Here is a 27,500-nt window from a genome sequence, read left to right as displayed (position 1 = left end):
TGTTTTCTTTGTATTTAATTTTTGACAGTTTGATTAATATGTGTCTTGGCGTATTTCTCCTTGGATTTATCCTGTATGGGACTCTCTGTGCTTCCTGGACTTGATTAACTATTTCTTTTCCCATATTAGGGAAGTTTTCAACTATAATCTCTTCAAATATTTTCTCAGTCCCTTTCTTTTTCTCTTCTTCTTCTGGAACCCCTATAATTCGAATGTTGGTGCGTTTAATGTTGTCCCAGAGGTCTCTGAGACTGTCCTCAGTTCTTTTCATTCTTTTTTCTTTTTTCTGCTCTGCAGTAGTTATTTCCATTATTTTATCTTCCAGGTCACTTATCCGTTCTTCTGCCTCAGTTATTCTGCTATTGATCCCATCTAGAGTATTTTTAATTTCATTTATTGTGTTGTTCATCGTTGCTTGTTTCATCTTTAGTTCTTCTAGGTCCTTGTTAACTGATTCTTGCAATTTGTCCATTCTATTGTCCATTCTATCTCCAAGATTTCGGATCAACCTTACTATCATTATTCTGAATTCTTTTTCAGGTAGACTGCCTACTTCCTCTTAATTTGTTAGGTCTGGTGGGTTTTTATCTTGCTCCTTCATCTGCTGTGTGTTTTTCTGTCTTTTCATTTTGCTTATCTTACTGTGTTTGGGGTCTCCTTTTTTGCAGGCTGAAGGTTCGTAGTTCCTGTTGTTTTTTGTGTCTAAGGTTGGTTCAGTGGGTTGTGTAGGCTTCCTGGTGGAGGGTACTAGTGCCTGTGTTCTGGTGGATGAGGCTGGATCTTGTCTTTCTGGTGGGCAGGTCCACGTCTGATGGTGTGTTTTGGGGTGTCTGTAGACTTACTATGATTTTGGGCAGCCTCTCTGCTAATGGGTGGGGTTGTGTTCCTGTCTTGCTAGTTGTTTGGCATAGGATGTCCAGCACTGTAGCTTGCTGGTCGTTGAGTGAAGCTGGGTGCTGGCGTTGAGATGGAGATCTCTCGGAGATTTTTGCTGTTTGATATTATGTGCAGCTGGGAGGCCTCTTGTGGACCAGTGTCCTGAAGTTGGCTCTCCCACCTCAGAGGCACAGCACTGACTCCTGGCTGCAGCACAAAGAGCCTTTCATCCACAGGGCTCCTTAATTTGGGATGATTCGTTGTCTATTCAGGTATTCCACAGATGCAGGGTATATCAAGTTGATTGTGGAGCTTTAATCCGCTGCTTCTGAGGCTGCTGGGAGAGATTTCCCTTTCTCTTCTTTGTTCTGACAGTTCCCAGGAGCTCAGCTTTGGATTTGGCCCCGCCTGTGCGTGTAGGTCGCCGGAGGGCGTCTGTTCTTTGCTCAGACAGGACGGGGTTAAAGGAGCCGCTGATTCGGAGGCTCTGGCTCACCCAGGCCGGGGGGTAGGGAGGGTCACGGAGTGCGGGGCGGGCCTGCGGCGGCAGAGGCTGGCGTGACACTGCAGCCTGAGGGCGCCGTGCGCTCTCCCGGGGGAGCCGTCCCTGGATCCCGGGACCCTGGCAGTGGCGGGCTGCACAGGCTCCCCGGAAGGGCGTGTGGCTAGTGACCTGTGCTCGCACACAGGCCTCCTGGCGGCGGCAGCAGCGGCCTCAGCGTCCCATGTCCGTCTCTGGGCTCCGCAATCTTAGCCACGGCTCGCGCCCGTCCCTGGAGCCCTCTCAAGCAGCGCTCTTAATCCCCTCTCCTCGTGCACCAGGAAACAAAGAGGGACGTAAAAGTCTCTTGCCTCTTCGGCAGGTCCAGACCCCTCCCCGGACTCTCTCCTGGCCAGCCGCGGCGCACCAACGCCCTGCAGGCTGTGTTCACGCCGCCAACCCCAGTCCTCTCCCGGCGCTCCGACAAAAGCCGGAGCCTCAGCTCCCAGTCCCGCCCGCCCAGGCGGGCGAGCAGACAAGCCTCTCGGCTGGTGAGTGCCGGTCGGCCCGATCCTCTGCGCTGGAATCTGTCCGCTTTGCCCTCCGCACCCCTGTTGCTGTGTTCTCCTCCGCGGCTCCCAAGCTCCCCCACTCCGCCTCCCGAAGTCTCCACCCGCGAAGGGGCTTCCTAGTGTGTGGACACTTTTCCTCCTTCACAGCTCTCTCCCGCTGGTGCAGGACCCGTCCCTATCCTTTTGTCTCTGTTTAGTTTTTTCTTTTGTCCTAACCAGGTACGTGGGGGGTTCCTTGCCTTTTGGGAGGTCTGAGGTCTTCTGCCAGCGTTCAGTAGGTGCTCCGTAGGAGTTGTTCCACGCGTAGATGTACTTCTGGTGTATCTGTGGAGAGGAAGGTGATCTCCGCGTCTTACTCTTCCGCCATCTTCCCGGAAGTCTCGCAATTGACTTTTGAGCATTAATCTTGTATCCTGCAATCTTGCTATAATTGCTTATTAGTTCCAGGAATTGTTTTTGATTCTTTCTAATTTTCTACATAAACAATCATGTCACCTGTGAACAAAGTTTTATTTTTTTCTTCCAATCTGTACCTTTTAATTGCTTTTCTTGTCTTGTTGCATTAGCTAGGACTTCTAGTACAATGTTTAAAAGAGTGTTGAAAAGGAACATCCTTGCCTTGTTCCTGATCTTAGTGGAGAAGCTGCTAGTTTTTCACCATTAAGTATGATAACTGTGGGTTTTCTGTAGACGTTCTTTATCAAGTTGAGGAAGTTCCCCTCTATTCCTTGTTTGCTAACAGTTTTTAACATGAATGGGTGTTGAATTTTGTCAGATGCTTTTTTCTGCATCTATTGATACGATCATGTGATTTTGCTTTTTTAGCCTGTTGATGTCATGGATAACAATAAGTTTTCAAATGTTGAACCAGCCTTGCATACTTGGGGTAAATTCCACTTGACTGAGGTGTGTAACCCTCTTTATACATTGTTGGATTCAATTTGTTAATATTTTGTTAAAGATTTTTTGTGCCTATGTTCATGAGAGATAGTGGTCTGTAGTTTTCTTTTCTTGTAATGTCCTTGTCTGACTTTGGTATTAGGGTAATGTTGCCCTCATAGAACGAGTTACAAAGTATCCCTCTGCTTCTAACTTCTGGAAGAAGTTGTAGAAAGCTGGTATAATTTCTTCCTTAAATGTTTAGTAGAATTCACCAGTTGAACCCATATGAGCCTGCTGCTTTCTGTTTTGGAAAGTTATGAATTACTGATTCAATTTGTTAATAGATGTAGGCTTATTCAGAGGGTCTATTTCTTCTTGTGTGAGTTTTGGTAGATTGTGTCTTTCAAAGAATTGGTCAATTTCACCTAGGTTGTCAAATTTATGGATATAGAGTTGCTCATAATATTCCTTTTTTATCCTTTTAATGTCCATGGGATCTGTAGTGATGTCCCTTTTTTTCATTTATGATATTAGTAACTTGTGTCTCCTCTCTTTTTTCTTAGTGAGCCTGGCTAGAGGCTTATCAATTTCATTGATATTTTCAAAGAACCAGCTTTTAGTTTCATTGATTTTCCTTATTGATTTCCTGTCTTCAATTTCATTGATTTCTGCTCTAATTCTTATTATTTCTTTTTTTCTACTTACTTTGAATTTAATATGCTCTTCTTTTTCTAGTTTCCTAAGGTGGAAGCTTAGATTACTGATTTTAAATATTTCTTCTTTTCTATTATGTGCATTCAGTGCTATAAATTTCCCTCTAAGCCCTGCTTTCTCTTCATCTCATAAATGTATTTTCATTTTCATTTAATTTAAAATGTTAAAAAATTTTCTCTTGAGATTTCTTCTTTGACCCATGTGTTATTTAGAAGTGTACTGCTTAATCTCCAAATATTTTGGAATTTTCTCAGCTATCTTTCTGTTCTTTATTTCTATTTAATTTCATGTGATCTGAGAGCAGACATTGTATGACTTGTTTTAAATTTGTTAAGTGTGTTTTATGGCCTAGAATGTAGTCTATCTCAGTGGATGTTCCACATGAGCTTGAGAAGAATGTGTAATCTGCTGTTGCTGTTGTTGGATGAAGTAGTCTAGAGATGTCAATCATATCCAGTTGATTGATAGTGCTGTTGAGTTCAGTTTTGTCCTTACTGATTTTCTGTCTGCTGGATCTGTCCATTTCTGTCATAGGGGTGTTAAGAGTCTCTAACTATAACAGTAGATTCATCTATTTCTCCTTGGAGTTCTATCAGTTTTTCCCTCATATATTTTGATACTCTGTTGTTAGGTACATGCACATTAAGGATTGTTATGTCTTCTTTAGAGCTGACTTTTTTATCTTTATATAATGTCCATTTTTATCCCTGGAAATTTTTCTTATTCTGAAGTCTGCTCTGTGTCAAATTAATATAGCTATTCCTGCTTTCTTTTGATTAATGTTAACATGGATATCTTTCTCTATCCCTTTACTTTTAATCTATAGGTGTCTGTATTTAAAGTGGGTTTTTTTTAGACAACATATACTTGGGTCTTATTTTTTGAACCACTCTAAAAATATCTTTTAATTGGTGTTTAGTTCTTTAATTATTGTTATATATGTGATATATGATAACAATTATTATAATATTATAATAATAGTTATCTTTCCTCAGGGAGGAGCTTGAGGCCTCTAACCCATTTCCTCTAGATACAAATTTAAAGATAACCTATTGCCTATTGTCTATTGGGGTAGCCCTGATTGAGATCCCCAGGCAAGAAAGGGACCAAGGGCTTCCCTGGCAGTGCAGTGGTTAAGAATCTGCCTGCCAATGCAGGGGACATGGGTTCGAGCCCTGGTCCGGGAAGATCCCACATGCCACAGAGCAACTAAGCCTGTGAACCACAACTACTGAGCCTGTGCTCCAGAGCCCACAAGCCACAACGAAGAGTAGCCCCCACTTGCTGCAAGTAGAAAAATCCCGTGCATAGCAGCAAATACCCAATGCAGCCAAAAATAAATAAATAAAATAAATAAATTTATTATTTTTAAAAAAATAAAGGGATCAAGGCATCCAAACAGGGTTCACACTGAGGTAAAGGTGTGTTGGATCTAGGTTGGTGACCTAAGATTAACACAAGGGCCTAAAGCTTGGTCCACAGGGCCTGGTTTTAGTGTAGCTTATGGCTGAAACCATTAGCTTCTTTGGCACAGTTTCATGCTTTGGGATCCAGAGCTGAGCACAGGATGGTGAATTAATAGACCTGTAACTCTGAAATTCTGGCTAAGGTACCACAGAAGTCCATGGAGGAGATGGACTAGCAAGAATGTTACCTAAGTGACATTCCACAGCAAAGTCACGTGGCAGTGACTGTGAACTGATTAGATATGCTCAAATGTGCCCATTCACTCTGCTTTGAAGTATGACAGAGTATTCTGGACTGAGTAAGCCCCTGAGATTCTTGGACAATGAGGGCGGATGAGGAAAAGACTTTAGGAGGGAGAAACTGGACTTCTGCTAACAAAGGCATGTGTGGTCTTGAGCAATGAATTTATACCTTGAACTCGTCAAATGACTCATATGAATTATACTTTAAAAAATGGCCAGCCATATATCACCCCTGAGAACCGGTGGTAATTGTTTTAGTTGATTTATGCATTAAGAAAACACTAAGGAAGAATCAGAGGAGGTGGACCATGAGGTTGATAGAATTTGGGGGCAAAGAAAACAGGAGGGCGAAGTGGTGTGACAGTGCCCTCTACTCACGGGGCTGACGTGCATTCCAGTGTGTGTACTTCACCGGCTCTGACTTCTGCCCTGCCGTCTTCCAAGTGTATTCTCCTGTATCATTTTGATCTTGAAGAGCTATCCAAAAATAAGTGTCCTTCGTTTTTACCACACTACTGATCAAACTGGTAATAAAAGCCTGTTCAAACCTGAAAAAGGGAAAAAGGAAATGATTATAGTACGTTTCTGGGCAATAAAGAAATGTCGTTAAAACATAATAAGGTGCACAGAATGGCACCCGTGTAAGCATTTCTCATGAATTCTTTAGAACATGGGACAGAAAAATACTCAAAGACCCTGAATGTTACTAATAAATGCCAAACATCAGTGCAATTTCCAGAAATATATGAGTGAGGAAAATTTGATCCTCAAAGGTGGTGCTCAATTCTTTCAAGGAACAGAGTCCGGTTCCAGTTTCGGAGTGTAGGTAGTAAAGTCCAGAAAGCTAGCGATACATTTCTTGGCGCAACATATGCCCTATTGTGTAATTAGGCCACACAGCACACACATGCTGTAATGTGCATGTGGTGGGGAGGTGGCGGTGGGGGAGGTGGAGAAGAGGGAGGAGGAGGGACCCTATGCTTTTCTGAATGAGCATCTGCCGGACACAGGGTTCACATGCGCCCACCCACCACACTTGCCTGGTGAGAATGGAACAGAAATTGGAGTAGCAATTTTATGTCTCCCAGAGCAGTTTGTTCACAGGCACATGGAGTCACTGGCTTATTCAAATGCGTTCAGATGTGCGTATTCACTGAAGATAAATTTAAAACCTTAGGAACTAATCCAAAGAAGTACACCCACTATATTCCCCAAACGGCTGAATGAATTAGTGTTCATTGACTGCTGGCAATGCTCCCTCTTCAACATGAATGCATTGAAAGCAGAATCTAGAAAATTTGTATACATGTTTCCACATGAATACCTAACAGAAACATGTATTAAACTTTAACCAGCATTGAAATTTTAAGCTAAATTGGAAACTATCTTGAAAAATTTACTTTCAATACATGTAAAGTTTTGAAGAAACACCTTTCAAACAGTGGTAACTTTTGGCCAGACCCGCTGAGTCATTAAGAAAGGAAACACCTGATGAAATTATCCAGGAAACCTAAGGAGAAAGCAAATTAGACTTTTTCATATGATTTTGGATTTTTTTTCATTACCATGCATCTTTAACTTGCTAAAGGAAGCAGAAGAAATGGGGTCATTCAAGAATAGAGGCGTCTCAAAGGAAATAGGGGAGAGAAAGAGAAAAGGACACAAAGAGGCAAACTTTTTAACTGCCTTATGAACATCACTAGCAACAGTTAGTTTTATGAGGCATCCATGATACTCATCTTTGCGGAGCATATGCTTTAGTGAATATTTTCTGCAGATAGTCTATTGATAATCTAAATAGCACACATTTGAAATTAGAAAAGTTCTTTTTAAATCAGATTGCAGTGGCAGAACCTTACATAAACATGCTTCAGAAAGAAGGTATATGTAAAAAAAGAAGGTATATAAAAGTAAATACTCTCTAGATGCTGTGTAAGTTTCCTTACACTTCCACTGGTTCATGCTCTTATAACATGGGATCTGTTTTTCCTTCTCCCCTCTGAGGCAGAGTAGCATCATTATCATGCATAGCTGGTGCCTGAAACTACAATGCTAGGAGGCCAGCAAGGCACTGCACCATGGAGGCTATGGTCAGGACCACTAGGCACTGTGCTGGTTCTAAACCCAGGGGACATCACTGGTTCTTCCATTACCTTGTACTATGGCATTTATTGGATAGTGGAGAGATAACGTTGTCTGTGAGCTTGGCTTCTGGTATCATTATTCATGACAACACTTTGCTTTTGTCCCCTGTTGGTTTTAGATTTATTTAGTCCACTCTGATTTTCTATTTTATAACCATTTATCATTGCTCAAAACAATACAAATCTGCTTTTTGAATTGGCAAGTATATCTTTTAAGCAGTTACATATAATACTAATACATTAAATCCTATAACCTTCAGATAAAAACAGGACTCTAGTTTTTCCTGGTCCAATTTAGAAGACGGCATTGTTAATAACAAAATTCAGCAACTATATCTTTTTTCTAAACCATGTACTCTAAGAAATTAACTCTGGATAACAGCATGCAATCTCTTGAGTGTCTGTTTCCAACTGATAAAGAAACAAGAGATCTTTTTATATTCTTTATCACTCACTGTTTGGCTTCAAACACTTAAAGAGTTGTGAAAACTCTGGCTTAACGGTAATAGAGCAGATGACCTCTTAAAGTCTTTTCTGGCCCTGTGTTTTAGAATTCTTCATTTGAGAATATTCCAGAGTTTCATATCTGGATTTTTTGTCTGGTTTCACTGATGTTGTTTAATTTAAATGTTATTATGATTTAAGAAACAAACAATAACCATATGTACATATTTTTATGTATTTTTTGAGGAATTCAGTAAAGTAAAAATTGTTATTCTTCGGAAAAACAAATGATAAAATATTTTGCTTATAACCTACTTATAAAATCAAAGTCTGTAGGTGAATACTTCTTAAAAATCAGAAAAAAAAATTTCCCATCAATCCTTTAAAAAGGCAAGCGATCAAATGTTTATTTTCAATGTAAACCAGAAAAAAACAAGTGTATCTTGAACTTCTATCAATTTGAGAAGAATTTGTTGCTCATGGTGCTAAACATTAAATTTTAATTTAAAAAAATGCAATTTGAAGATAGCAATGCATTTTTTTGGCATACTTGACACATTTTTTCATTTCAAAGTAAATATTTTATATTTCAAAAATGCACACTTTGAAAAAGGTATTTTATGCTTAAATCTCTAATTGAACATTATATTTCTTTATCAGTTTAGCCAGTGACATATGTAGCTGAAAAAAAAAAAGATGTTTCTTGTCTGTGAATAACACAGTAGTTAGCAGAAATCAGTAATTAATGACTGTGTTTGTGGTACCTAAAACCAGAGATTGAAAAAACATAATGCATTGGAAGTAGCTTCACTAGAGAGCCATTTCAACTTAAACAATATGTGTATGTATGTATGTGTATATATATATATATATACATACATACATGATTTGGTTAGGAGGGACTCAGCTTTGAGCTGAGTAATTGCAATTGTATTTCTCCCAATAAAACACTTGTTAGCACTTTTGATACCATTTTCAAATAACTAACTCTATTGCTGAACTAATATTAAAGTGATAAATTGCTTTCTTTTAAATGAAGAATGGCAGTAGAATATCAGTAGTTTTCAAATGGGAGGCGTGTCATGACCACTACTGCAAGAAGTTTCTGACGGTATTCCTCAAGAACTAGAAATGTTAAGTTTTTTGGATATTGTTTCTTTCAAAAGACTAGAAGAAAAATATAGAATTAGAAAATACATCTAATATGTACACAAGAAATAAACCTGGAAGAGCAATGCAAACTTTTAGTGGCAGTTACCTTTGGGAAGGGAAGAGAGATTGGCGGGGAGGGGGCAAGAGTAAAGGTAAGGGGGCACTTTCACTTTTTAATCGATATTCTTCTGGCTTGCTTGCATTTATACCAATGAGAATGTTTCTATTGTGTAATTTTAAAAAGGGTAACCAAAATGTGTTTTTTTCGGTACGCGGGCCTCTCACTGTTGTGGCCTCTCCCGTTGCGGAGCACAGGCTCCGAACGCGCAGGCTCAGCGGTCATGGCTCACGGGCCCAGCCGCTCCGCGGCATGTGGGATCCTCCCGGACCGGGGCACGAACCCGTGTCCCCTGCATCGGCAGGCGGACTCTCAACCACTGCGCCACCAGGGAAGCCCCAAAGTGTGTTTTTAAAAAGTAAGTTAACTGCATTCTACCAAAAAATTAAAAACTGTTAGAATTAATAAATGAATTCAGCAAGTGGAGGATACAAAGTCAACACACAAAAATCAGTTGCATTTTTATATACTAACAATGAACAATCTGAAAAGGAAAATAATTCCATTTACAATAGCATCAAAAATAATAAAGTACTGGGGAACGAACTTGACCAAGGAGGCAAAAGACTTGTACACTGAAAACTGGAAAACATTGCTGAAAGAAATTAAAGAAGATACAAAGAGTCCATCAACAGATGAATGGATAAAGAAGATATGGCACATATATACAATGGAATATTACTCAGCCATATAAAGAAACAAAATTGAGTTATTTGTAGTGAGGTGGATGGACCTAGAGTCTGTCATACAGAGTGAAGTAAGTCAGAAAGAGAATAACAAATACCATATGCTAACACATATATATGGAATCAAAAAAAAAAGGGTCTGATGAACCTGGGGCAAGACAGGAATAAAGACACAGATGTAGAGAATGGACTTGAGGACACGGGGAGGGGGAAGGGTAAGCTGGGACAAAGTGCAAGAATAGCATTGACATATATACACCACCAAATGTAAAATAGATAGCTAGTGGGAAGCAGCTGCATAGCACAGGGAGATCAACTCTGTGCTCTGTGACCACCTAGAGGGGTGGGATAGGGAGGGTGGGAGTGAGACGCAAGAGGGAGGGGACATGGGGATATATGTAGACATACAGCTGATTCACTTTGTTATACAGCAGAAACTAACACAAGTTTGTAAAGCAACTATACTCCAATAAAGATGTTAAAAAAATAAAATTAAAGAAGCTACAAATAAATGGAAAGACATCCCATATTCATGGATTGGAAGATTTATTGTTAAAATGTCCATACTACCCAAAGTGATCGACAGATTGAATGCAATCTCTGTAAAAATCGCAGTGATTTTTTTTTGGCAGAAGTAGAAAAATTCATCTTAAAATTCATACGGAATTTCAAGACATCCTGAATAGCAAAAACAAGCATGAAAAAGCAGAATGAAGTTGGAGGTCTCACACTTCTTGATTTCAAAACTTACTAAAAAGTACAGTAATCTAAACAGTGTGATACTGGCGTAAAGACAGACATATAGACCAATGGAATAGAATAGAGAACTCAGAAATAAATCATTGCATATATGGTCAAATGATTTTCCACAAGGGTGCCAAGACCATTCAATGAGGAAAGGACAGTCTTTTCAATAATAACGTTGTGAAAAGTGAGTATCCACCTACAAAAGAAAGAAGCTGGACTCTTACCCTACACCATTTACAAAAATTAACACAAAGTGGATCAAAGACCTAAACATATGAGCTAAAACTGTAACACTCTTAGAATAAAACATAGGGGAAATTTTTCATGGCGTTGAATGTGACAGTGATTTCTTGGATAAAACACCAAAAGCACCGGCAAAAAAATAAGAAAGGATAAATTGGACTTAATCAAAATTAAAAACTTTTGCACATCAAAGGACCCTATCAACAGAGTGAAAGGCAACCCACGAATAGGAGATAGTATTTGCAAATTATGTATCTGATAAACAATTAATATCCAGAATATATAAAGACTCCTACAATTCAATGACAGAAAACAAACACTTCTGTTCAAAAATGGGAAAAAGACTTGAATAGACGTTTCTCCAAAGGAGATATAAAGATGCCAATAAGCACATGAAAAGATGCTCAGCTCACTAATCATTAGGAAAATGCAAATCAAAATCACAATGAGATACCACATCACATCCATAGGATGGCTAATATGTAAAAACAGAAAATAAGCAAGTGTTGGCTAGGAGGTGGAGGAATTGGAGCCCTTGTGCACTACTGGTGGGAATGTAAAATGTTGTAGCTCCTATGGAAACCAGTATGGTTTTTCCTCAAAAAGTTAAAAATAGAATTATTATATGATCCAGAAATTCCACTTCTGGGTATAGTACCCAGAATAATTGAAAGCAGGAACTTGAAACATATTTGGATATTCATATTCATAGCAGCATTATTCACAATATCCAAAAGGCAGAAGTATCTTGTGTCTATCAATAGATGAATGGATAAACAAAATGTAGTATATCCATACTATGGAATATTATTCAGCCTTAAAAAGGAAGGACAGGGCTTCCCTGGTGGCGCAGTGGTTGAGAATCTGCCTGCCAATGCAGGGGACATGGGTTCAAGCCCTGGTCTGGGAGGATCCCACATGCCGTGGAGCAACTAGGCCTGTGAGCCACAACTACTGAGCCTGCGCGTCTGGAGCCTGTGCTCCGCAACAAGAGAGGCCGCGATAGTGAGAGGCCCGCACACTGCGATGAAGAGTGGCCCCCGCTTACCACAACTAGAGAAAGCCCTCGTAGAGAAACGAAGACCCAACACAGCAAAAATAAATTAATAAAAACTCCTACCCCCAACATCTTCTTTAAAAAAAAAAAAAAAGGAAGGACATTCTGACACATGCTACAACATGGATGAACCTAGAGGACATCAGGATAGGTGAAATAAACTAGGCACAATAGACAACTACTGTATGATCCTAGTTATAAGGTAACTGTAGTAGTCAACTTCACAGACACAGAAAGTAGAATGGTGGTTGCCAAAAGCTGGGAGCAAGGGAAATGGGGAGTTAGTGTTTAGTGGATACAGAATTTCAGTTTGGGAAGATGAAAAATAGTTTGGAGCTGGAGGGTGGTGATGATTGTACAATAATATGAATGTACTTAATGCCACTGGATGGTACACTTAAAATGGTTAAAATGATAATTTTGTTATGTATTATATTTTTCCACAATATTAAAAAGTTAACTGTAAAAGTGTTTAGGGGATATGGTTGCAAGAAAACGGCAGAGCTATAAAAATGCTCGCAAATAATGCACGTTTAAACTTAGGAAAAAATGAGATATTGCAGCATTTCTCATTTGGGGCAAAATTCTCAAAATCGAATGTCATTTGGATTATTTTGTACAAATATTCCAAGGCTGATTGATCGAAGGTTTAGATATACATGCATTTAGACAATTATCCATAGTAACTCTGGAACTCAAGTTTTGCATTCCTGCTCTGTCTGAAAGCAGGTGGCCAGGCCTAACAAAATTTTCTAACAGCAAGCAAATAAAATTCTGTTATTTGGGAATAAGGGTTTGTTTTTCTTCCCCTCTCTCTTCCACAAAGTGTTAAAAGTCCTAGGCCAGGAGCAGTTGCCCCATAACAAAAGAAGGACGTAATTTGTAGCAGGTGGTTCTAATCGTGCCCATAAAATCTGTTGCTCAGTTGTGCAGAAGAGCAGAAAATCAATTAGCAGCTACAAGCTTAGGTACTGGTGAGTGACAGGGGTGTCTTAACTCAAACAGGAAATCAGTAATGGAAGAAAATGATTACCAAGGTTGCTAGTGGATACTCCTGGATCTGAGGAGACTGTCCATCTACTGCCCAACCTTCTCAGACAAAAGATGCTGTTGAAAAATACTCGAATGTGAATTGTCACTCCAAGAACAGTATGCCGTGGGTCTTTGTTTCTTATCTGATAAGGTCCGAATGAATAAAAATCAAGAGCTTAGGACACTTCCTGTCTTCAACTTGTATGTCTCAGTCTTGAGTCATTGCTCTGGATGCAGACATGTTTGCAAGACAGTGTTGATGCATGTTAACTGCCTGGGAGAGATGCCTCACTGGGACTAACATGTAGTACTCGGGAGCTTGACTGGTGACTGAGTAGCATGCCAGCAAAAGGTCACCTGGGGGGCCTAGCAGGTCGAGGAGGGGATGAAAACAAAGTTACCCAAGCTATTGATCTGTTTTAGAGTTGGACTACACATCAGCTTTGGCTACTGAATACAGTTTATAAAAAAATTATAGTATTCACAGCACACTCTCTTATTCAGTTTTGGGGGAAATGAAACATAGTAGGTTGTTTTCTAGACACTTGCTATCATTTGCATGAGGTCCCCAAAGGATTCTTAGAAAATGAAGTGTTTGAACTCTAACAGGTTTCTGCCTTACTTGGGTCACTTTGGCACTATGAGTTATCTGTAATGTCACTTTTAGTTTGTCCATTTATTGTGTTATTCCACTTTCTTCACTTGTTTCATGCGTTTATGTTCTATCTCTTTTGCTGCTGGCCTGCAAGTGGTACCTGGGCAACTGCACTATGCCTTTTATTTTTATTTATTTTTTTGTACAGCATGCCAGTGTTTAATATGATGCCTCTCACAGTATAGATATTCAATAAATTTCTAATAAACTTTTTTTTTTAATTTATTTTTTGGCTGTGTTGGGTCTTCGTTGCTGTGCGCAGGCTTTCTCTAGTTGCGGTGAGCGGGGGTTAGTCTTCCTTGCAGTGCACGGGCTTCTCATTGCAGTGGCTTCTCTTGTTGTGGAGCATGGGCCCTAGAGTGCACAGGCTTCAGTAGTTGTGGTGCATGGGCTCAGTAGTTGTGGCTCGTGGGCTCTAGAGTGCAGGCTCAGTAGTTGTGGCACACGGGCTTAGTTGCTCCGCGGCATGTGGGATCTTCCCGGGCCAGGGCTCGAACCTGTGTCCCCTGCATTGGCAGGCAGATTCTTAACCACTGCGCCACCAGGCAAGTCCCTCTAATAAACTCTTGACTGTTGATTTTTGCATAGTCAGATAACATATGAAAAGTAGTTAACACAGTGCCAGGTATGTGATAGACACTCAATGAATATTACACACAAAAAAAGAAAGAATAAGATGTAAAAACAGGTGAAATAATTAGACCTTCTTCTTCAGTGAAAAACATTATAATTAACGAAAGAGCATATCTTCATTGGTCAAGATACTGAATAAAGTCCAATGTTGACTCACTGACTGGAGGACTTCTAGCCCAAGGTACTCTCGAAAGCTTGTGGGTGGGTGAACAAGGCTGAGGATAAAGGTTTTCTTCTGCCTGGTAGCTATTCTGGGAAGGAGAAAGGAGAACTAAAAACAACACTGAGATACATCAGAAGTGGTGCTGTGCCCCGAAGAAAGGGTTTCTTGAGCATAAAATATTTCACCCGGCAATTTATTTTGCCAAATGCAGTCAATCTGTCCCTCTGTGTGTGTGTATGTGTGTGTGTATGTGTGTGCATTCCTGTGCATTGTTTGGAGGAAAGACTGAGACAGAAGGTAAGAGGTAAGAGGAGGAAGGAAACACTGGCAGCTTTGAACGTTGACGTCCCATGTGGGGAGAGCAGAGAAAGCACACAGAATTCCTCCTACAGGTTAGACCTGCATGTGAAGGGGTCTCTAGATAAAACCATAGCACCAGTTGTCCTGATTCCTGGTCTTCAACAGATTTTTTTAAAGGCAATGACCTTGGTAAAAAAGCAAGTGACTTGCTTTGTGGGTATAATTTTCCACGGAACCACTGAAGAGTTCTACCTTGATTCTGTCTTCAGCCTGGAGGAGTCTGTCTCTCAGCTCTCACTGTCCTCCTGGCATTGATAAGGACACTGAGGTCTCTTCTGATGTTGGTACTTTTATCCCTTGCTACACATCTGTAACATGTTGCAAACTGTATGGAGTGTGAAAAGGGCACAGTTTCTCTGTTTGTATGGTAAAGATACCTGTGCATAGAGAAATCTAAATCTAAACAAACGTAGACCTAAGAAGCAATGGGGAAGCATTTGAAAATCCTCCACAGTTTAGTTTTACTTACTTTTGTTCTAAAAAAACTCCACATGACTCATACACATTACATTTAAAAAACACTTCATATTTAAATAACATATTTCTTTTCTATTGCAAGCACTTAGATAAAATATCATTACAACTGAATATATTAGCAAAGCTAGGTAATTAAGAAATCTTTATGGAAAATAAAAGACATCTTAAATTTTACTATTTTTTACTCAAAAATCAATTTAAAATTAACATTGTAGGGGCTTCCCTGGTGGCGCAGTGGTTGAGAGTCTGCCTGCCGATGCAGGGGACACGGGTTCGTGCCCCTGTCTGGGAAGATCCCACATGCTGCGGAGCGACTGGGCCCGTGAGCCATGGCCGCTGAGCCTGCGCGTCCGGAGCCTATGCTCCGCAACGGGAGAGGCCACAACAGTGAGAGGCCCACGTACCGCAAAAAAAAAAAAAAAAAAAATTAGCATTGTATTGTTTAAATTCATCTAAATCAATAATTTAAATAACTTAATACTCTGTTGTACAGTACACTTTAGATTTTCACTAGTTACTGATTGTGGCTAGATTTTATCATCCCAAGAACCCTCACGGCAAAAAAGCACTGCATGTTTCTGATAGAAAATTTCTATTTTACCTGTTTGTAATGGTTACAAGTGCAGGAGGACAGTAGTAACCACTGGAGGCGTGGTCAAAGCTTCGAAGGACGGTGTCAATTTTGTAACAGAATCCACCATGTCTCTCCCATCCCTTAAACAAGGAAAATGAAAATTAAGGACACAATCTGATTTAGTTAAACAGTAAAATATATATATTTTTGGTGTATTCTCATTTACCAGTTTCTTCTCTGACCCACTCAAAACTCAAAACTTGAATGTTTGTCTTGATATATTTATATTTATTCTATCTGCCATTAGCTACAGCCACTTCTACATTTGTTTAATTAATTCTTAAAACCTAAATGTTTTAACTAATTTAAAATCTTTAAGCCCAAAACCTTAAAAGCAAATTAAAGAAAAGGGACATTCACTCAAGATCTCTCCTTCTCTCCTTTCCTCTTTCTCTCTCTCTCTCTCTCTCTCTCTCTCTCTCTCTCACTCTCTCTCTCTCTCTCTCTCTCTCTCTCTCTCTCTCTCTCCTTCTCTCTCTCTCTGTTCAGACTTATAAGATTTACTGTAAATGGTTCCTATGGGATGGTAAAAATCGAACATGTTGACTTTAAGGACAGAATGCATGGGTTTGAATCCTGGCTCCACCATCATGTGACCTTATTTAATCGCTATGTGTCTTAGTTTTCTCCTCTGTAAATATGGATAATAGTTAGTATTCATGGGGTTGTTCTGAGAATCAAGGGGAGAAAATGCAGGCAGAGACCCCAGAATAGAGCCAGGAACTCAGTATGAGCAAAGAGGACATAAGTATCTAGATAACACTGTACTGTTTTTGTTGTTGTTGTTGTTGTTTTTTAAGGGTCTTTCATACTGCTTATTTCATGTTATCCCACTGAGATTAGGGACTTAGATAATCTAAGTGAGAGACTAGTGGATAAAGTGGCCTGGAACCTAATTTTGGTGCAATCCAGAATGGTTTTGTCTGGATCGTCAAGCTTCCAAATAGAAATTGGCTAAAATATATATATATACTTTTTGGTAAAGATTACTCCTTAGTCAACTGGCTAGCCTTTTAGAGAGAAAGAAAACAAGCTTTGGCACCTAGACAAAAAATGACAAACGTGTATGGCTAAGCCCTGGGAGCAAAGAAGGGTGGCTCTATTCTTTAAAATCATACAGTACAGGAGACATGGGTTCATTAGTCTTCTATATTTCGACTTAGTTATTTTAGTTCTTTCTCTTCCAATATTATAAAATCATATCACTTCTATCAGCCTATTTTTATGTATTCACCAGTTTTAAAATGCACTTCATTTTGTGTCATGCCAATACTTGCCAGATTTTGATCAGATATAAAATGATTTCTGCTATACTACTCAGAAAATGTCTCAACCTTGCAGTAAATTAGAGAAAAATCTTATTTTAGAAATAAGCTATTTTAGTTCAAAACATTATTAACTGAGGCGTGGATCACAGGAGCACCACATCCAGCCCGCCAGGATTTGCTCTGAATTCACTCCCTTAACTTCTCTCCCCAGCCTTATCTGTGTGAGTAATTGACAGTGTCAGCCAGAACCCCTCCGTGGGTCACTCCAGAGGGGGCAGGGAGGTTAGACTGCTTTTGTATTTGGAAGGACAGGAGGAGGAAGGCTGACAATTTGACCTTTCTGACAAAGTACTCCTTCTTCATTAGTGGTTTTTAGATCATAGGCTGCTTAGCAAAACAAAAAACCCAAGAACTTGAACAGGCTCAAGAAAAGAGGGGGAAATGTGGCATAGTAATAACCGGAAAACAAAGACTCTACTATAAGCCTTTGTCCACACAATGAAAGCGGGAAGAATAATTGATTGTATTTGTGAATATCCTTTGTACATGAGATGCCATTTCATTTTACATGAAATCATGATGGTGACAGTACTGAAACGTTGCTCATATTATCTAGTCCCCCAAAAGTGACTCAGATAGAAATAAAATTTTAAAAAATTTCTGCTTTGAAATTATCCAGACTTATTTTGTAAGTTGGTTTTGCATGTGCAGACTGTTTAGAGAATTGCACTGAAGCAGATGGCTAAAAGAAAGAAAACTTTTGAAACCATATTCATAGATGCATAAAGAAATTAATGGAATTTCGCCATAAGAGTAAAGAACTGGCTCTGAACCCAGAATCCTTAAATATTGATAAGGCTGGTCAGAAAGAGGGAAGCAGTATACAAAAGTTTAGATAGAACATCAGTTGTTTCTGCTGTGTAAGAAGTTAATTACTCTTTTGACACAAATAAAACATGTTGAGTTGCCTTGAAAGCCACTGTAGGATGGATTTTTTTCAATATTTCTGATCAGATAGAGATTAGATCAGTGATCAGTAATAACTAATTCAGGAAATGTAATCATTAGGTAAGACGTCTGGTCACGTGTCAGCTATGGCACATGTATTGTTCAGCTAAAGTGTGAATAGTAACTAATATGCTTACACGTGGATGAATGAATCAAATGCAGTTTCTGAAGAGAGGGGTTATCGTTTAATTGGAACATAAGTAACTGGATTAAAAGAGAAAATAATTAAAAGAGAATTGCATAAAAACAAGATTTGTGAACATTTTGAGACTCACACAGCATAAAAATCTCCAATAGTTAAATCCAAAATTTTTAGGGGTGTGTGTGTGTGTGTGTGTGTGTGTGTGTGTGATGAGAGAGAGAGGGAATGCATGTGCTAAGGACACTGATAGATAAATTTTTTGTAACACAGCAGAATATTGAATGTATTTTAAGAAATTTAAGACAGATTATTTTCTACCTTTAAAGTTTAAACCTAAAGTATTTTTTTTATTATTTTTAGTACTGAAAATAGTACTTTAAGTACCAAAAATAGTTTATTACTTAAAATACAAAGTATTTTTATTATCCCTTTCCTAAATAACAAATGTGTTGCAAACATGCACTTCTCTTTGTTATTGTATTTTATTCAAATATTCAAGTTTAAGAAAAGTGAAAAGGAAAACAAGACTCTGGGTGCAGAAGGTCACTCTCTGACTCAAAGGAATGCATTTGCTTTCACTCTGACAGTCTTCATTGGAAGACAATGAAAACTGCGTGTGAGACAGTGTATCACATGATAGGCATTGTTTATACAGATGGTATAACAGGATCATTTACATTTCTTATCTCAAAAGAAAAATAGTCTTGGGTGGAAATAGATGGTAAGACAACAATCCTTCCAAGAGCTGTAAATCTTTCATGTGCCCCTAGCTGATAATTGTTTGGTTTGTTACAAGAGCCCACTCAGAAAAAAAAGAAGGGAAGGAAAGAAGAAAGGAAGGAAAGGAGGGGAAAGAGAGAGAGGAGGAAGCCAAGGCAGGAAAGAGAGGGAGAGAGATTCACTTTAATTTGATGGTGGATAAATCATTCTGGTTATGAAGTCCCTGCAGTGTTCACAGCTCTTACCTTTTGGCAACCTGATTCAGTGTCAGAAAGGACACGGCCTGTTTTCTTACAAACGTAAAAAAGTGTTTCTTTGCAATTTTTAACTTTCCAGTGTCCCTCCTAAGAGGAAAAATATTACAAGATGAATGAATACACTCCATTATTGATGCTGATAGTCAAAGTCAATAATTCTGAATTAAAATATGATTAATAATGCATGTTTCAAGGGGGCGTAATGTGTCAGGATCTTGTGTTAGAAAAGGTTGATTCTCTACATACGAGTGGGAGGTCTGGCTTTACATTAAACTGCTCTCAATATTTCGTTAAAGATGGGATAAGTAGTGATTCTCAATCTTTTGTGTGCACTGGAATCACCTGGAGGGGTTACTAAAACACAGTTGATTGGGATCCGTGTGTCTCATTCAGTAAGTCAGGTGGGACCTGAGAATTTGTATTTCTAACAAGTTTTTAGCTGATGTGAATGCTGCTGGTCTGGGGGCCACACTTTGAGAACCACTTATATGAAACTATTCCCCTGACCAAATGAGAATGCTGCTCTTCTCTCCAATCACTTCTAGGTGTTAAATTGAATGCTTTGCTACTTACCTGATGCTGTATAAACCTGATGCTGGGGAAATGCCTGGAAAGCACCATGAATCACCCGAGATAACATTATCATAGCTGAACTTCATGTTCAACCCCCAGTACCCTTCTTCATCACGAATTCTCCAAAGCCCCACTCCATTTCCTCTTTATATGAGGGGCAGATACCTTCATGTCTTCTCCTAGTTCCAATGAAGGCTGTTCTCATATCCTTCATTGATGATGAAATACAATAACTGCTAACTGATTAAAATTGTATCCTCCCAAAGGATTTTTTATTTTAACACAAACCAGACCTTTAGGCTAAAACCACACAATTTAAATTTTCACACAATTCAAATTCAAAATTTAGGTATCTCAGGCATGCAGGGTTTTAGATGAGTAGAGAGCTCTTCCATGACCCTCAGAAACATACTATGTAGGAGGCTGACGCCTTCACCTGTAAGAGCAGCCTTGTAGCCCATCCCCATGGAGTCTCCAGCAAACCATCCAGTTATAGGATATTGTCAGGCACACTGTAGTTGCTTAGTAACTATTGGATGGACAGATGAATGGTTACCAACCTCTCAGATTCAAATTGAGGTATCGACCATGTTTAGGTAACTAGTTAATTATAATAATTACATTCATATTGAGTTCAACTTTAAGGGAATAAGTGTTACTTTTTATGCATCTACTGTTTAAGGAGCTACTGAGTTGCTAAAAAGGGGCCACAAAATACCACATTTACAGCAGTATCGTCCTAACACATCCAATAATATTAATACCTATCCTCACTCTCTTAAAAACAACTTCTCCGTCCAAATGTTGGCTCCTGCTTTGTGAATATGCTAAGTGAAATACCCATGTCTGTCAAATAAAAAAGGAGAATGTCAATAGGAAACGAAGATCACCTTAATTATATCAAAGCTAATGAACCAATAAAGCATCAAATACTGTAGAATAAACTACAGTGGTTTTCAGCAGAGTAACACCCAAAACAAACATTTGGAGAGGTCATTGTTCCCCCTCAAGTGTGACTCTGAGACACTGCCTGAGCACTATCATTGTAACTGCATGGATTTGTGACAGCCTTGAAAGATAAAACAATGAAATGCGTCATAAAAGTAAGTGCTTAAAAAAAAAAAAGTAAGTGCTTAGACATTTCCCGTGTTTGGCTGGCACAATCACTTTGTCAAGCTACTTAAGTAACATTTAATAAACTGCTTCTTGGGGGAACTTGATATGGTATCCCGGTGTCTTAAAAGAGTAAGCATGCCTACCAAATCCCAATAACCTCCTAAAACTTCACCAGTGAGCTCAGTAGCTATCTGATCAAAGAGATTGTCTATTCTAAACATATAAAAAAACCCTTCAAATGGCTTGGGATTAAACAAATTCTGTATAATCAGAGGTTTTAGATAAATGAGAGACTAGCACATAAAGGTAAGTGTAATGTTAAGGTCACTGGGACCATCACATTCATGTGAAGAAAACAGCAAGGTTTTCCATTGATTTGCAGTTTTCAAAGAGGTTACATGCAGTGTTGAAATCCTTTTACGTTAAGAAGATAATGGAGCTTAAAAACCATCACCTTCCAGAGTAATTTCCGAACTCCTTGGTTCTTCCCCTCATCTTCACCAGGGTGGTCAGTGGCACCCCCATCCACCAAAATGGTGGTGCTCAAACCAAAAACCTACCTGTCTCTCACCCCCACGTCTGCTTTAGCAACAATTCCTGTCTTCTAGAGGATCCTTGAATCTGTCTTCTTGTCTCCATATTCACTACTCTAATTCAACCACAGGAGTAGCCTCCAAACTGGTTTCTCTGCTTCCACTCTCTTCTCTCCAATCAATTCTCTATGTAGCAGCCACAGTTGCTCTTAAAATGTAAATCAGATCATGCTTTCATCTACTTGAAGCCCTTTAGTGGGTCCTATCCCAGGCCTATAAGCCTCACATTTTTGCATTCTTCCTGCCCCATCTCCTACCACCTTTCACCGTCCATACCTCCACACCATCCTGGTCTCCTTTTTGATTATCAAACATGGCAAGCCTTGGCCTGCCTTTGGGCAGCTGCCCCCTGCCTGGAATGTTCTCCTGCTCTTCAAGCGATTTTTTTTTGTTCAAGTCCCAGCTTAAATGTCACCTCTTCAGAGAGCCCTCCTTGACTGTCTTGTCTGAAGTAGCTGTCCCAACCCAAGTTTCTCACCATCTTGAACCTATGTCCTCAGAGCTATTATCACAACTATAATTACCATGTGTTTTTAGTGTGTATATGTTTTACTGCTTAGCGTGGAAGCCCCAGGAGGAGCAGGCACTGTGCCTGTCTTGGTCTCTGCCACAGCCCAAGTCCCTGGCACAGGTGGCCATCAGTACAAGTCCAGCAAAGTGAGCATTGAACAAATGAATCAACTTACAGATTGCTCCGCTGAGACACATAGCTCGCTTGTATTTGGAAAAATTTGGGGCTCAGGTGTGTGCCAATTAGTAAAGATGACTGAGGAGCCATCAGACCATTCAAAGGAAACTGGAATTTTATTGTTGCTCAAACCAATCCATGTTTCTGTTGCATTTTCTGCAAGAGATAAATGTAAATTACTTACAAGAATCCTAGTATCTGCAAAGGTGATAACACAGAGGGGCTATTACCAATATATACCACTTTGCATGTGATTCCTTCTTTGTTTCTTCTTGGAATGAAACCTGTTTAAGTTTTGGTATAAAATACCTGCTTAAACCCTTCCCCCCTTAATCTATCTAGATCTGCTCAACATAGGCCTTATAAGTGAGGCAGAGTGTCAGTGAAAGCCAGGGCAAGGAGAAAGCTTAAGCAAGTCAGATTGCCAGGACTCTAGTTAGTTCGTGCTACAGTATGGAAAGTAGATCTGCAAAGTCTGGTTTTTCTTCTGCCCCGAAAAAGGAAAAATAGGAAGGTCAATCGAATTAAGAAAAGGCACTTAGAAAAAAACCTTTTAATGATGTCTAGCTTTACATTTTTTCTTTTGGCTAGGGAAAAAAAAGGAGCAGAAATTCTTAGAAACATTGAATAGGAGCAGTGGGGTTGCTGGAAAAGTAAATAAAATAAAGCTGGCCAGTCTAGGTAGGGAGAAAAGACCCTTGATGGCTGGGAGAGTGTTCCAGTGCCCCGCTGACACAGAGGCAGCCACAGGATTCTTTCAATCCCAAATGCAAAGGGTGAGGAACAATGACAGAAGGAGTTTTGTTTTCATTCCAAACTAAAACCTAACATTGAAATAGAGTAGACGCCGGATTTTTCCACTAAAAAAAGATTTACTCTCAGTCAATGATTTCAATGTTTTCCAGCAGAATTCTATGTCCATATATGACATAGGTAGGGGCAGATCTGCTCTGGTGGGTAAAGCTGGGTGGAGGCCTCAGAGCTTGGAACCCCTGAGCATGCTACACAGCTTGAAAAACACCACACCAAATAAATTTCCCATTTTCACTGGCTAAAGTTATTTTAATATAATCAATTTTGTAAGGAATTTCCTTTATTGCTTGGATTACATGGCCACAGCACATTACTGCTATCTAGTGCTCATTATGCTAAATTACAGGTTCAGATTTTTTAAATTAGAAATTTCAGGAAATGACCTTTCCCCCTTAAAAAAAAAAAACCCAAAAATGAAAACATGTAATATATCTGGCATCTATGAGATGTTACAAAGTTTCTGAATATGTATTTTGTAAAAATTCAGTGAATTTTCACTCCTGGGTATTATTTGGAAATTTCAGATACATGTGCCATAAAGAATCAATTTTAAATAGCTTAATTTCTTTTCAACTTCACTAATAAAGAGAGTTACTACATTAATTTCATACTTCTTAAACCAAAGACACTTGGCACTCACCATCTCCAAGGAGGGTTACAAGAAACTCCACTTCTGCTAACGAATCTATGTCTATTAATGCACTGTTATTAGACTGGCAAGAATGCAAAGCTTCATTCCAGGTCTTTTTTTCTTTCTGAAGTTTATAGCAATTACGATTGTGGGGATTCCAGCCAGGCTCACAGTGGGTAGCATAATATTTCCAAGCATCGTTTTCTGTTTGAACCAACAAAAAACAAAGTTATTTACCACAATTGTTTTAACATTACTTATTACCCCCAGTATAAATCACCATTAATATATGATTATTTTTTAAATTTGAAAAACAGAAGCATATGATACAATAAGATATAGATCATAGCATTCTAGATCTTCAGACTTGAAAAGGATCCCATCTGTGATCTGGACTAGGATCTAATGGATCTCAGTGCTTCCTTTTCCAGATGAGCTATCTAAGGCACAAAGAGGTTAAGGAGACTTGATAAAGGTCATACAACCAAAGTGAGAGTCAGGGCTAGATATAAAATTTAGCATTTAGAGCTATCCATTTAAAAAAACCTTTTTACACTAAAAAAGGAGTATTATGGAACACAATTTAAATGCTTTTTAAAGGATTTTATATACAGTATTAGGTGCAGGGGGTAGATAGTTATTCTCAGCTGAAAAGAATCTGAAATTCTGGCCGCTTTATCTAGAGCAGAGATGATAGCTTTTATTTTGGGGGTCAGGCTTAGTGCCTCTGATGTCCCTCTGGGTTCATATGGACTCTGGGTTCGACTTACAGCAAAATAATGCCACGATGCTTTAACACTGGCAGGGAAGGCAGCTGTGTGCATGCCAACTTTGGCTCTCCTCTTCCAGGAGCTTGCCCCCAGCCTGATGACAGCATTTTTACTTTATTTTATTAACCACAACTGGGTGCCTTCCTTAAGCACTAACTTAGTTAGAAACAACTTCACTGCTAATTTGGGAAACAAGACATTCTTTTAAAATCACTTCTAGGACTCTGACAGCTATTAGAATCACAGTGGATGAATGTTAGAACATTTAGATAGATAGATAATATCAACCTAAAAACAGTCACAGACCCCTTGAAAAAAGGAACCCTAAACTTCACTCTAGAGGTAAGATAAAAAGATAAAAGAGGAACTTCTCTGATTGACGTAAGGGTGGAGATAAGGAAAGAAACTGGGGACCCTGGATGCACAGTTGGAAGACACTGGACTAGATCATCAAAAGTATTTTTTGGACTTGAAACAACAGCAAATAATCCAAACAAACTTAGCTTAGCTGCCATCATTTCTGGTCTTCTGACCTCAATTAATAGATCAGGAGAGCAAATAAAATTGAAGAAAAGAAGGATAGCAGGAGGCAGTGCAGGAGGGCATAAGAAAAAAAATGAAGACAGAAGAAATTGAGGCAGGAAAATGAAAGGAAAAGAGGGAGGGACAGGACAATAACAGTGATAGCAATGTCAGCACATTCTTGACATAATGAAAAATTCTCTATGTAAAAAAATGATGAGATGCTTCTTCTCCTCACCCCCATATTCTACAATATCTTTAGGCTTAGCTACTTAAAGGAAAATAAAAGTTAAAGCTTAATTGTAAGAGGGTGTGGAGAAAAGGGAACCCTCCTACACTGTTGGCAGGAACATAAATTGGTACAACCATTATAGAGAACAGTAAGGAGGTTCCTTAAAAAGCTGAAAATAGAGTTACCATATGATCCTGCAATCCCACTCCTGAAAACTCCAGAAAAGATGAAAACTCTAATTCAAAAAGATACATTCATCCCAATGTTCATAGCAGCACTATTTACAGTAGCCAAGATATGGAAGCAACCTAAATGTCCATCGACACATGAATGGATAAAGAAGATATGGTACATATATACAATGGAGTACTACTCAGCCATAAAAAAGAATGAGATAATGCCATCTGTAGCAACATGAATGGACCTAGAAATTTTCATACTAAATGAAGTAAGTCAGACAAAGACAAATATCATATGATATCACTTATGTGTGGAATCTAAAAAAATGATACAAGTGAACTTACTTATAAAAGAGAAATAGACTCACAGACATTGAAAACAAACTTATGGGTATCAAAGGGGAAAGGGGGGGATAAATTTGAAGATTGGGATTAACAGATACACACTACTCTGTGTGAAATAGATAAACAGCAAGGACCTACTGTATAGCACAGGGAACTATATTCAGTATCTTGTCATAACCTATAATGGAAAAGAAGCTGAAAAAGAATATATATATATATATATATATATATATACACACACACACAACTAAATCACTTTGCTGTACACCTGAAACTAACACAATATTGTAAATTAACATAACATAATATCGTAAATTAAAAAGCTTAATTGGGGACTTCCCTGGTGGTGCAGTGGTTAAGAATCTGCCTACCAATGCAAGGGATATGGGTTCAATCCCTGGTCCCAGAAAATCCCACATGCCGCGGAGCAACTAAGCCCGTGAGCCACAACTACTGAGCCTGTGCTCTAGAGCCTGCAGGCCACAACTACTGAAGCCCGCGTGCCTGTGCTCCACAACAAGAGAAGCCACCGCAATGAGAAGCCTGCCTACGTCGATGAAGAGTAACCCCTGCTCGCTGCAACTTGAGAAACCCCGCACACAGCAACGAAGACCCAACGCAGCCAAATAAATAAATAAATAAATAAATCTATAAAAAAATAAAATAAAATATAAAAGCTTAACTGTAAGGGATAATATTTTAGAAAGATAATTCAGATTATTGTTTTAAATGTAGAGTTGTTTCTAATTATGCTGGTAATGATTCTTTAAAAATGGTTATGTTTTTATCTCTACTTCCTGAGTTCAGACATTAATTCCATAGAAACTAAGAAGAAGTAATAGATCTTAAGAATAGAAATAACTGAGCTTCAGGTACTAGATTGTAATTATGTGGCATTTAAGTCTTAGGTACACCTAAAATTTTGTTTGTTATTTCAAGGAGGAAGTATTACTAACAAGAGATATAGAGTATGATAGGAGATCAATGAAGTAAATAATTTTATAAAACTATTTTCTAATTCATATGTTTAATTTCTAGGGTAACCATAAATAAATAAAACTCAACTAGAATAGAAAATGAAGCATATCTTGTTTTTCTAAGGCAGAATGAATAAGAAAGCAAAGTTTTTAAAAAGAGAGGGAGAAAATGTTTTCTATACTTAGGTTATTTTGCTTTAGTTTTTAGTAAAAACCTAAATGCATTTATTAAATTCATGGTACCTTTGGAATAACAGATCTTATCTTGTTACACATTTTTATTCATATAAAAACTAGCCTTAGCTAAGTTTAAATTATAAATTATTAGCAAAAAGTAAAGGACTTTGAATATATTGAGAGGGCAAGTAAGCAACTTACTTATAAAAACAGCTTAAAATAAAAACACTCACCAACTACTTCGTGATCAGTATGGTTTAGATATTTTTTACATATGTAAGGCAAAGTGGACTCACAATCCCGACTTCTCCAGGCATTTGGCATAAATGCATTAAAAGTTCCACAGTGATATTCAACAAATGGCTCAAAATTTATTTCTGAAAATACAATATGTGTGTACTTAATGTTAGAAGCAAAAGCAGTTAGTTCAATATATACTGAAATGTAGTTTTAGCATCAAGGAGACAGCCCTTCTCTTTGGCATATGTAGTAAATCCTATAAGATATTATATTTATGATTTTGCAGTTGAAGTCCAGGCATGACAATGAAATGATTTCCCAAAGATAGCAACAGCTGATTTTATTGTTTTAAGGTAGAGAGATATTTTTCAATCTGTTGCTGTTTTTTTTCACAAAGTGCAATCGTACTTTATTATATTTTCTAGTTATTCAAGGTTCAACTATAACAATCTTTTAAACAACACATTTAA

General features: G+C 38.6%; 1 protein-coding gene across 1 annotated transcript in view; it reads right to left on the bottom strand.

The window, feature by feature from the left end:
• The window catches only part of PLA2R1 (phospholipase A2 receptor 1), a 121,834-nt gene that overhangs the window by 59,511 nt on the left and 34,823 nt on the right, over positions 1-27,500 (bottom strand). Inside the window, exons 6-11 of the mRNA XM_060152808.1 lie at positions 27,024-27,167; positions 23,598-23,792; positions 22,143-22,300; positions 19,163-19,261; positions 15,747-15,859; positions 5,613-5,782 (exon numbers count right to left, since the gene is read on the bottom strand). Of these exons, the coding sequence (XP_060008791.1) occupies positions 5,613-5,782; positions 15,747-15,859; positions 19,163-19,261; positions 22,143-22,300; positions 23,598-23,792; positions 27,024-27,167 (879 nt within the window). The remainder of the gene's footprint in view (positions 1-5,612; positions 5,783-15,746; positions 15,860-19,162; positions 19,262-22,142; positions 22,301-23,597; positions 23,793-27,023; positions 27,168-27,500) is intronic.

Source organism: Lagenorhynchus albirostris, chromosome 6 (genome assembly GCF_949774975.1).
Source record: "Lagenorhynchus albirostris chromosome 6, mLagAlb1.1, whole genome shotgun sequence".
Classification (NCBI taxonomy): domain Eukaryota; kingdom Metazoa; phylum Chordata; class Mammalia; order Artiodactyla; family Delphinidae; genus Lagenorhynchus; species Lagenorhynchus albirostris.
This window is presented reverse-complemented; position numbering and strand designations above follow the sequence as displayed.